Source organism: Schistocerca serialis, chromosome 3, assembly GCF_023864345.2.
Source record: "Schistocerca serialis cubense isolate TAMUIC-IGC-003099 chromosome 3, iqSchSeri2.2, whole genome shotgun sequence".
Lineage (NCBI taxonomy): Eukaryota > Metazoa > Arthropoda > Insecta > Orthoptera > Acrididae > Schistocerca > Schistocerca serialis.
The window spans coordinates 1002679014-1002691658 of NC_064640.1; the positions used below are offsets into that span (position 1 = coordinate 1002679014).

Consider the following 12645-nt stretch of genomic DNA (forward strand, 5'->3'; position numbering starts at 1 on the left):
TGAAATTTGGCTCAAAGGTACCTGAAACCTTCCTCTATGATGGTGCAAAGCGTGGCGCCCTGTGACTTCAACCGTCAAGGTGTAGACAAATGGAAAATAAAGGTCACTGCTCAGAAGTGTATGTGACGTGGAAGGCGCGTTAAAGATGTCACATTGGCAGGAAATTTCTCCACAATTCTGCCCAACCCCACCGTGGACATGTCACACGATTGGAATATCGTCACACACCTCTTTTACCCACACGTCACCTCTTCTGTTGTCACCTTTGCGATGGAGGTCAGAACCGCGAAGCCCAGTATTGAAATCTTGCGGTTTCTTATGAGAGGCCGAGGAAAACATTTCAGAGGCAGCGCCGCTCAGAACTGACCGAAAAGGTTTTAGGGGGTGGCAAAAAGGGCGCCAATAAAACCACCCTTCACTCGGGGTGATGATCCGCTCACAGTTGTCGCAGTCAGTTCGAAAGCAACAGAGTGACGTTCTTGACTACCTTGACATTGCTGACACCCTGCTCCCCCCCCCCCCCCCCTCCCCCAGACGATTCAGCTCTAAGCTAAGAACATCTTGGACCAGCAATCCCACTGAACATGACTCCACATTTTTGGAGTGTAATGTGACCGCACTTTTTGCTCTGGTGTACAGGGTGGAACAACTAGAGACGGTTCAAAACCACTGGACGAAATAAGAAAGTGATCCAAGGGAGCAAAGGACACGCACGAATAAAATGGCAAAGAGTCCCTATAAGACAACTCCCCCCCCCTCCCCCCCCCCCCCCCTCGATTGGGAAAACACCGTCAGTGCCACTTGCTCACATTCGTTGATCACTTTAAAAATGTACCTGTACAGATACAATCTGTGAATGATTCCTAGGCGCTTGACACCCCTCTCATGCCAAATGCTCGCTACCAGGGGCTACAGCAGCAGCGCAGCTTACCTGCAGGTGCCTAAGAGTCCATCAAGAGTTGTCTCTGTACAGGTACATTTATAATATGCTCAACAAAAGAGCGCTGGTGACACTGAGGGTGTTGCTGAACTGGGTGGTCTTGGAGGGACCCTTTGCTGTTTTAATCTCGCATGTGTCAATGTCGCACCCCCCCCCCCCCCCCCAAACCACCGCCACCATGATAATCCAAATCACCTTTTTTGCTCCTTATCCTCTCTCATGGAGCGTTTCGTGCAGATTGTCCTGTTTAGCAAAAACATCCGTTACATCGTGTCGTATAAAATTACACAGCTCTTACTTTAAGCAAAAAATGCGTCTCTCATGTTTTATGTTCATATATCATTAACTTCCACAATGTAAAAGCGAACAAACAAATTTAAATAACGAGATGGAGAAATTCTGAAAGTGCTGGTAAATAAATCAACTGTACTATTTTTTGATTAGAAGCTAGTGGGAATTGCTTTTGAATGACTGTATTTTCACGTGCCTGTTTGTACCTCTTGTAGACTACCCCATTAATAACCAAATGAAGGAAGAACATTCTTCTCGTGTTTCGTCAGGGGATTAGCAATGTCTGGCATCATCTTTGATTTGACCAACAGAAGTGCTTTGTTTAAATGATGTCGTTTCCTGCTTTTGGTTATAACTGTTTTTATTGTGCTGTTGCAGCTTTGGCTTCTGTGCCATTATCAAACATAATACTCAATGTCATTTTATGGCATATAAATAGTCTTGAAGCAACAACGTTCTTTTAACGCTGTGTACGTCTTGACGGTAACAGGGTCAGTGGCTGTTATCAATTACATGAGTAACATAATACATTAATCTGTATTATACTACGACTGCAGTTCTAAGATGTGTTGTTACTGCAGTTCGTGCACAATTAATTAAGTGTATCACTTTTGAATGTTTATTCTGTAGTATACGAATTGTCTCAAATTTTATGGCCCTGGAAATGTAATTTATACTTTTTATTTGCACAGCGGTTTTATTTTTGTATGGTCTAATCTGACTGCAAAAGGAAATTTTAGTGATAGAGCCGATGACATGCACTATCTATTCTTGGGCACTGAATCCACTAGTCCTTATGTTAAACTGTGTCTTGACCTGTCTTCTGGTCTTGAAATGGTGGTTTTCTGAGCATAGCATTTATTTGCCTTGTTTTACCTCCATCACGACATGGTTGCCTGCGTCACTTCTTTCAAGGTGATGCTTCCGTAAATTTTCGTTGCAGTAATTTTTGTGGGAAGATGCTTAAAAAAAAAGAAGAAAGAATCTATAATTAATCGTTTTTCAGTTGTAAATTATAATTTCTCGTTTTGTTTCTCAGCTCCAACTATAAACATACAAAACAAGTGTCGACTGGACATACTCGAACAATCATGTTATACACTTCGTCGATCACTGAAACAACTTCTGTACTTGTTTCATTATTTGTCTCGTAATACTTGCATCTTTCGTGGACTCTCGACCCTCTATCCCAAATGTTAATTTTATCAATTCTTCGCGAGCACTCCCATGACTTCCACACTACCTACGTTCTACGCTCTGAGCACGTGAACACCACAGAGCAACAAAACATACTCCTTTCACGTGACTGTCAGACGAGGGCAATACTTTTCTGAGCAATTCCTTTTCTTAACAGTACTTTTATTGTCAAACAGTTACATCAAAGGGGCACGGAATTCAGGGGCAAGTTACATATTCAACTACATATAAAGAATTTTGATCGTCTGTGCGTTACTAAAAAAGTGAGATGACATTGGACGTGTCTAGGATACGGTCACCTTACATTGTTATTTACACGAGTTCGACGTGCATGTAAATAACACAAATTTACGTATCATGTTACTTATGTTATTGAAAACAGCCAATCATTCTATTACCATGAAGTAGGTCACAGCCCTACAAGAACATTGTTATTTTGAACTAATGACTGTGCCATTATTTGTCTAGCATATGTCAGTTCCAACTGAACTGGAACCAACATTCAAGAATTACGTGATTTTGCAAAATAAATAGAATTAAAGAACTAAATCTAGAAATTAATATCTAAATTCTCAGTCTATTTAGGGCTCCTCTGTCACTCCCAAGAAACCTTCTAGATTTCCGGGTTAAGCTCGTCTACTACAGTTTGTTACAATGTGTCTGATTGTCTGATGTTCATTACCACAGAGGCCTTTCGCCATCGGTGGAGGCTTTCTGCACAAATGCTATGGCGTATACGAGACCCGTTAATTGTTTTCGAAGCACGCCGCGGTAATTCCATGCCGGCTGGTCTTGCGCGAAGTATTGTGAGGGCCCAATATTCCTCATGGGCGATATTATTCAGTGTTTCCGAGCACTTTCTGCTCAAGGTGAAATCCATTGCTTGCATTGATTCCGCCAGTATGATAGGTTATCATAATTTTAATTAATTTTTCATACTCCTTGGTGAATTCTAACTTCGAAGATATAGCGGCGCAATGTACCATAGGGGTGGTAATCAGTGAACAAGAGTAGATCTAATGCAATCTGTTATTGTCCACATTGCTGCATTTAGCTAAACATCGATATTTCTCACATGTGAACTACACTAAGGTGACAAAAGTGATGGAGTGCCTCCTCGACCTCCTGCTGCCCAGCGTAGCGCACCAGCCTCCACGTGGCGAGGACTCAACAAGTCCCCTGCAGAAATGTTGCCTCTGTAGCCATCCATAATAGCGGAAGTGTTGCTGGTGCAGGATTTTGTGCACGAACTGACATCTCGATTATGTTCGAATAAATGCTCGATCGAATTCATATCAGAAAATTTGGGTGGCCAGACCATTCGCTCGAATTTGCAATAATGTTCTTCAAACCAATCGCAAACAATTGTGGCCTGATGACACAGCGTATTGTCATCCTTAAAAATTCTATTCTTCTTGTGAACATGAAGTCCATGAATGGCTGCAAATGGCGAACATCCAGAGGACCCAGTCCATTCCACGTAAACACCGCCAGTTTGCACGGGGCTTTGTTGACAACGTGGGTCAATGACTTCGTGGGGTCTGTACCACACTCGAACCCTACCAGCAGCTTTTACAGACAGAAATATAGACTCATCTGACCAAGCTACGATTTTCCACTCGCCTAGACTACAGGCAATACGGTGACGAACCCAGGACTGCAGGCGATGTCTTGTTGTTAGCAAAGGCACTCACGTCAGTGGTCTGCTGCCATAGCCAATTAACGTCAAATTTCGCGACGCTGTCCTAACGGATGCGATCGTCGAACGTTACACATTGATTTCAACGGTTATTTCACGCAATGTTGCTTGTCTGTTAGCACTGACAACTCTACACGAACGCCGCTGCTACCGGTCGTTAAGTGAAGGCCATCGTCCACTGCTTTGTACGTGGTGAGAGGTAATGCCTGAAGTTTGGTATTTTGACACTATGGGTCTCGAAATACTGAATTCTCTAACGATTTCCGAAATGGAATGTCTCATGTGTGTAGGTCCAACTACCATTCCGCATTCAAAGTCTGTTAATTCGTGTCGTGAGGTCATAATCACGTCAGTAATCTTTTCACACGAGTCACCTGAATACAATTGAGAGCTCCACCAGTTCACCGCCATTTTACACCTTGTGTACGTGATACTATCTCCATCTGTATATGTGCCTATCGCTGTCCGATGACTTTTGTCACATCAGTGTATTCAGCAGCAGAGTACACGAGTCCTATGGAAGAACATCGTTGTGTTGTAGCACCTGCACTCCATGATGTTCCACCATCTTGGGTATGATGTTATTGCACGATCTCAGCTTTATTTCTATGCCATTAGGTGGCATCAATGCGTGACAATGCCACATAAGCCGAAATTGCAATAGCACAATCAGAACAGTTACAGACAAAAGAGGAAAATGAAATAATTTAAAGAGTCTGTAGAGGCTGGGTACTCGTTTTCCGATACATTAGAAGCCAGTACTCTAATGAATACTTTGGCATGTTAGTTTCTTGTGTATATAATCTGCCCCAATACCCATATTAAGTTACACTTTCATGTCTCTGTCACTAGACAGACTTCATAAAGGCAGAGAAATAAAAAATAATTGAATGTTTCTAACAGTAACTTACATAAGTCCATTGACGTAGAACTTTTCCGTAATGTAGTCTTTACAGTTCGAGTTCTCGAATGCCAAGTAGAATTTGTAGTCCCTGTCGAGCATTTCGAGACATTTGTTGGCATTGGAGCGCGGGCACTTCTTGGTCCCGCACGCGCCGTAGATGTCGACCTGGATGTGCTTCTGCAGCTCGTGCGCGTACTGCAGCCTCTTGTTGCGAGCCCCGCAGTTGGAGACGAACCAAGCGACCTTCTTGGTCTTGTTGGCGGCGTAGTTGAAGTCGGCCTGCGGTTTCTGGCGCACGCGGTCGTCGTAGTAGGCCCAGCGCTCGTACGGCGCCACGATGTCGCTGTCGCGCCGGTACGTCGCAGTCCAGTTGAACACGTCGTTGTGCTTCACGTGCTGCGTGTGGTACGGGCACTCCAAGAAGTACAGGATCCACACCTGCAAGCCAGCCACATAACACAGTTCATCGCTGTACATTAAAAAAAGTTACATATGCGCACTTATGGTATATCCCTACGCTTTCACATATTTTTTAAAAAAATTATTGATACATCAAATGCTAGCTCCAGTCCTTCCTAACACCCATATTTACTTCCTTTAACGCCGCGTTGTATAGATTTTTAAACCTTTTTTTACCAATGGCTACTTTGGGCAGCAATCTTTGATAGATCGGCTTCCTAGCATGCCAGTGGTTCCATAACGGAACCGTGACAGTTATTTGCAACTGTTGGGCATTAGTGGTCACCTCCAGAACTCGGTGTGCAATAGGACACATTTCCCGTCTTTAATGGCTTAGAAATAAAAGCTATAGCTTAGGTTTCTTATGGGCTCCACTGCTATAAAGATAGTTATGTGAATACGTGGTGTCTGTCCTTTGGGACATGTCCGAAAGAATAGCCACCACGCGAAATCTCCAGCTGTGATACATATCACGTAAATTGGAGGTGGAGTGGGGAGAAAGGAAAGGAAATTAACTAATGATAGCAGCTGCATCGGGACTTTATGCAGAATCAACGTTGACTAGTGAAAATGTGTGCCGGACATGGACTCGAACTCGGGATCTCCTGTTTACTAGGCAGTAGCGTTAACCACTGCACCACCTGGACACAGCGTTAAGTGCAAATGCGTGGACTATCTTGACCGCTCCCTTGCTGTTTCAGATACCCAACTAACGCCACCTATCCACAGCCCCCGTCTATATCCTCTAGGCTCGCTAATTTTAGATTCCCACTGGAGGTCGAACGTAGATGTGCATCCACGCTGAAGGGTGTGGTTAATTGCCCATCCAGACGAATCAATTGCACGATCGCGTGAATACACACTGAAGAGCCAAAGAAACTGTGACACCTGCCTAATATTGTGTAGGGCTCCCGAGAGTGTCCATAAATTCGTAAGAGTACTAGAGTGGAGGTCTCTTCTGAACAGCACGTTGCAAGGCATCCCATAGATGCTGAATAAAGTTCATGGCCGGGGGATCTGGTAACCAGCGAAGTGTTTAAACTCAGAAAAGTGTTCCTGAAGCCACTCTGTAGCAATTCTGGACGTGTGAGGTGACGTAATGTCCCTCTGGAATTCCGGAAGTCCGTCGGAATGCACAATGGACATGAATGGATACAGGTGATCAGACAGGATGCTTACGTACGCGCAACCGTCAGAGTCGTATCTAGACGTACCAGGGGTCTCATATCAATCCAGCTGCACACGCCCCACACAATTACAGAGCCTCCACCAGCTTGAACAGTCCCCTGCTGACATGCAGGTTCCATGGATTCACCTCGGAGATGCTGTGTCCCATCGCTCGCGCGCCGACTATAACACCACGTTCGGACACACTTAAATCTTGATAAGCTGCTACTGTAGCAGCAGTAACCGATCTAACAACTGCACCAGACACTTGTTGTCATATGTAGGTGTTGCCGACCACAGCGCCGTATACTGCCTGTTTACATATCTCTGCATTTGAATGAGCATGCCTATACCAGTTTCTTTTGCGCTTCCAAAAGGACAGACACAACGTGTTCATAAAATTGATTCGCCTCAATGGGCACTGAATCCACAACCTTTAGCGCAGATACACATTTACGTTAGACCTCCAACGGGAATCTAAAATTAGCGAACATGCAGGACGTGGACGGAGGCTACGCATAGGTGGTGCGAGATGGGAATGTGAGTCGCCTGGGGAACGTGCCGTAGTCCGCGCTGTGTACGCGTGGCGCGATCGTTAACGCAATTGCCTCGTAAGCAGGAGATCCCGGGTTCGAGTTCAAGTCTGCTAGACATTTTCGCTCGTCGCCACTGATTACGCAAAAAGTCCCAATGAAGCTGATATCATTAGTTCTTTCCCTTTCCTTTCTCTCCCATCCACCTTCGATTTACATAAACAGGACTATCATTTGTGTTTCAGACTGTAGCCACTGTCAAGAAACGGTGGAATCATCTCTTCCTCTCAGAATTAGATTTGTGGAATCTGCATGCTGCTGACTTGATCAGTGACATTCCCTCTCAGCTACTGGATTACCGTGTGATGAGAAGTCAGTAAACTCCGATAGTGATAATCAAACAGATGTGATGGCATGTAATGTAATGTGGCATGTTGTAAATGTGGCTATTGGCAGTGTTGACATAATCTCTGAGAAATTAGTGCAGAAGAAAGAATGGCTTTGAAGGAGTTTAGAGTTTTTGTCATTGTAGGCCATTAGAGCAACAGGAGCAAATGAGCTTTAGGCATTATCTCCTATAGAGCATGCGCTACAGAAGCTAAACTGATAAATGACATGAAACAGTAATACGCCTGCAAAGGGAACATTTGGAAATTAAGCATTCTGTAGCACAGCGAGACACTCTCATCGTACCAAGTGGATCTACCAAACATGTGATGCTGGACTCCTCAGGTGTCATACTGAGAAATGAAACTTCCTGGCAAATTAAAACTGTGTGCCGGACCGAGACTCGAACTCGGGACCTTTGCCTTTCGCGGGCAAGTGCTTTTCGCAGAAGAGCTTCTGTAAAGTTTGGAAGGTAGGAGACGAGGTACTGCCAGAAGTACAGCTGTGAGGAGGAAGCGTGAGCAGTGCTTGGGTAGGTCAGTTGGTAGAGCACTTGCCTACGAAAGGCAAAGGTCCCGAGTTCGAGTCTCGGTCCGGCACACAGTTTTAATCTACCAGGAAGTTTCATATCAGCGCACATTCCGCTGCAGAGTGAAAATCTCATTCTGGAATACTGAGAACTGTTTTGCAGACTGCAGCAAGAAGTGAACAACTCGTGCTTTACCAGCAGTTTCGCTGAAACAACATACAACAAAAGTGCTGTAACACACACTTTTCTTAAAGTATTTGTGCTGGTGCTAATTTAACATTCACTTGATATGACCTTTGTTAAGAGAAAATTATTTTTATACAGATTTTATTTCTGGTAAACAAAGGGTTAAAATAAACTGTATTATACGCTTACTAAACGCTGTTAATCCAAACTAGAAGAAAGGATGAATCAGCCTATTTCCAGAAACAAGTAACTTTCGAAGCATGAGATATTTTACTTATGCTGAAAATATTCAGAACTCTGAGGTCTAAGCTGCCTTGCTGTCCAAGTTCATCACTCATTATGAGAATTGAGGTCCACTTAGTATGCAAACAGAAATATTCATTTTTTTACCCAAACATCTTTCAGCAAACTTCTGTCATCATTTGAGAGTATCTTATTCAAGTCTGTAAAATGTAAACACATTTTAAATAATAACTGTTGAAAAATGAATTGCAGGACTAAATACATTTTAAGTCTATTGCGACAACTACCTTATTATTGCCAATGTTAATCTCTGTAGGACATATTTTCCATTATTATTAGTAGTAGTATGTGGGGTTTGTAGCACAATTTTGATATCAAATTGATATGCAAATTAGTTAAATTGATCAGTTAATCATTCCCACCCCAACCCACTCCCGTCTACCCTCGCCCCGACCACGCCCCCCCTCCCCCCCCCAGATGACATCACGTGTTTTTCTAAGCTGCACATGTGCACCAGCCTCTTCATCCCCCCTCCCCCCTCCCCCACACCTACCATATTGGCGGGAATCAGGACTGTGCTGGATAGGATGGACGTATACCTTTATTTAGACAATTTGAGGCAGTGCCTCCATCCGGTGTGTTCACCATGGGGTCCAGAGTCAAAAATGGTTCAAATGGCTCTGAGCACTATGGGACTTAACATCTATGGTCATCAGTCCCCTAGAACTTAGAACTACTTAAACCTAACTAACCTAAGGACAGCACACAACACCCAGCCATCACGAGGCAGAGAAAACCCCTGACCCCGCCGGGAATCGAACCCGGGAACCCAGGCGTGGGAAGCGAGAAGGCTACCGCACGACCACGAGATGCGGGCGGTCCAGAGTCCCACTGACCTAGTATACAGCACTGTCACCAGAGGACGCCATTGTCCCACCCGTGACATAATCCAAGATGGCGGTCTTGAGGGGAAAAGTGGCGGGAAAAGGACTCAGTCTGTTCTGGGCTGCTGGAGAGAGGAAGGAGTGTTCTTTATTTATTTTTGGAACAGTTTGTTTAGGGACAGATTTCACATAGTTTATTTATTATGTTGGTACAAAACACTCGCCCTGATGTGCTTGGGGTCACAATACACAGTTTACAGACCTGGAAACTACTCGTAAATCACCGAAATAATGCAGTACAATGATGTACAGACACAAAGACAACTTGTAAATTACCGAAATAACGCACTGCACAGCCTACAGACATGTTCAAAAAATAACGCAGTACACTGATGTGCAGACACGTTCACTATGCATAAAATTATCCATATAATGCATGTATAACGCTCTCCAAACAGGCTCACAATGCTTAAACAGCCAAAATAATGCAGTGCACAAACACTCATATAGGTGCGAAAAGGGGGTCGCTACACTTTCAACTACCTAGTTTCAAATACTTTTCAAGGTCATCCAATCACCCACTTCCACACCTAAGATAAATGCACATAAATCGTTGTATATAGGAAATGTCTTAGGGTTTTGGCTAGGTTAGCAAATAAGACAGTTATATAATCTCATACAAAATAATGATTAACTTTTGCATATACATTTACACACATAAAACAATTGTTTCTTTATTTTTGTTAGGTGTAGTTTTAATAATGCCCGATTTAATTTTTAACTTATAACTTAAATCCACATCTAAATAATCTATTTCTTTCTTCAACCAGTAATTTGACAAATACAGAGAAGGTACATTCTCAAATTCTAAGACATATACAATTTTCTTCCTGTAAAATACTTGTTTTATGGCTTTAACTATTAGCTCAGTTCCTTGCTGCAGCTCTTCCAGGCGAGAGAATTCAGGGATTTTAGTTTTTCCTTGCATCTCCTCAATGACGATACTGTTAAAGCATTCCACGTCTTCCTGTGTGTATGTCGACAATTCTTCTGCTCTACATTCTTGTGGGATTCCTGTATAGAACTTAAAATTTACAACTTTTGCAAACGAGTGTCCATTAAATGTAGTTATTCCATTAGTTTTAATCTGAGGAAATGGCAGTTCTGTTGCTAGGTGGACAACATCCAGCTCGCCACACTTACATAGAATATAACCATCCTTTTTAAGCCGATCCAAATGGGAACAGAGCTTAATAAACACATTTTCCATGTATCCCTTAATAAAGTAAATGTTCTCGATTCCACTGATTTCTGTCAGTACTCCAACACGTGACCAATTTCCATTGCTGTTTACTGTAAATGCCAATATTTTGTATTCCCACTTCATAGATAGATTTTTCCATACACTGTCTTTGAAGCCGTATGTAAACCTCGCCTGCACATCCGCAATAACCTCTTCCTTCTTTATTTGAAGCTTATATTCTTCCTTTATGGCAGTTGTCTTCTCTGTATACTCTAGTTTTCTTTCCTTCAGTTCGATGTCTTTCATTTCCAGTTTCCTTTTTCGTGCACATAACACATTAACTGTACTTAAAGATGTAATTTCTTCAATGGGAAATGGTTGAAGTCTGTGTGATACATTTACTCTGTTTCTTAGGAGTTGTGGAATGACGTTGATTGTGTCAACCAATCCCAATTCTGCAATATTTATATCGGCCGGTATTGTGGAGAACAGTGTTCTAGACTGAGAAAAATAAGTTTCTCCTGCTTTAACATAACTCTTTTGTATAATACTTATATTGTCTTAATTGGAGTCATAGTTAAAAATGTCCACATAGTTTATAGGTAGATAATTAAAACTGTATGCAGACAGAACATAGCTGATAAACTTTTCTCTGTCTGGAGTATCTGGAAGACTTACTTGTACACCTGTAAATTTTTGGGTATTCTTATTACCCCAGTACACAAACTGTAGAACATTATTAAACACAACAGTTATTCTGTATGTTATCTGTGAATTGCCGCCACATGGAAGAAAGTGACACAGAGTGAAGTGGAGCACATTGTAAATACTGTTTACTGATGTCTAATACAAGTAAACAAATACTCGTGCACAGGCTCGAACACATGATCCATTCTGTAGTTGGATATTGTAGCCTCCAGCCTGGTAATGCCATGCTGCTTAGCCAAGGAAGACCTACAATTTTCTCATAGTCGCATGTCTGGGCACCTTATAAAGTCGATAACGTGGTTACCAATATCTTTATTGTGCACTGCATTATTTTGGCTGTTTAAGCATTGTGAACGTGTTTGGCCAGCGTTACACATGCATTATATTGACAATTTTGTGTGTAGTGAATGTTTCTGCACGTTAGTGTGCTGCATTGTTTTGTGAATATGTCTGTAGGCTGTGCAGTGCGTTATTTCAGTAATTTACGAGTTGTTTTCGTGTGTGTACATCAGTGTACTGCATTATTTTGGTGATATATGAGTAGTTTCCATGCCTGTAAACTCTATATTGTGACCGCAAGAACATCAGGGCGAGTGTTTTATATCAATGTAATAAATAAACAACGTGAAATACGGCCCTAAATAAACTGTTCCAAAAGTAAATAAAAGACACTCCTTCCTCTCTCCAGCAGCCCAGAACAAAAAAATGGCTCTGAGCACTATGCGACTTAACTTCTGAGGTCATCAGTCGCCTAGAACTTAGAACTAATTAAACCTAACTAATCTAAGGACATCACACACACCCATGCCAGAGGCAGGATTCGAACCTGTGATCGTAGCGGTCGGTCGGTTCCAGACTGTAGTGCCTAGAACCGCACGGCCACTTTGGCTGGCAGCCCAGAACAGACTGAGTCCTTTTCCCACCATTTTTCCCCTCCAGAGCGCCATATTGTATTATATCATGTGAGGGCCGACAGTGCCCTCTGGTGGCAGTGCTGTATACTAGGTCAGTTGGACTCCAGACCCCATGGTGAACACATTGGATGGAGGCACTGCATCAAATTCTTTAAATAAAGACTGTTTAAATAAAGACATACGTCCATCCTCTTCAGCACAGTCCTGGGACAACGAAATTCCCGCCAAAATTCGAACTTCCTGCCAAAATTCGAAATTCCCACCAATACGGTAGGTTGGGGGAGGGGTGAGGGTGAGGGAGGGGGGGTATGAAGAGGCTGAGGCACATGTGCAGCTGAGAAAAACACGTGACGTCATCTGT

The 12645-nt window shown here is 42.9% G+C and overlaps 1 protein-coding gene across 1 annotated transcript in view; it reads right to left on the reverse strand.

Annotated features, from left to right (window-relative positions):
• Positions 1-12645, reverse strand: part of LOC126471363 (glycoprotein 3-alpha-L-fucosyltransferase A) — a 184715-nt gene that overhangs the window by 76698 nt on the left and 95372 nt on the right. The window contains exon 3 of the mRNA XM_050099484.1: positions 5039-5469. Coding sequence (XP_049955441.1) covers positions 5039-5469 — 431 coding nt within the window. The remainder of the gene's footprint in view (positions 1-5038; positions 5470-12645) is intronic.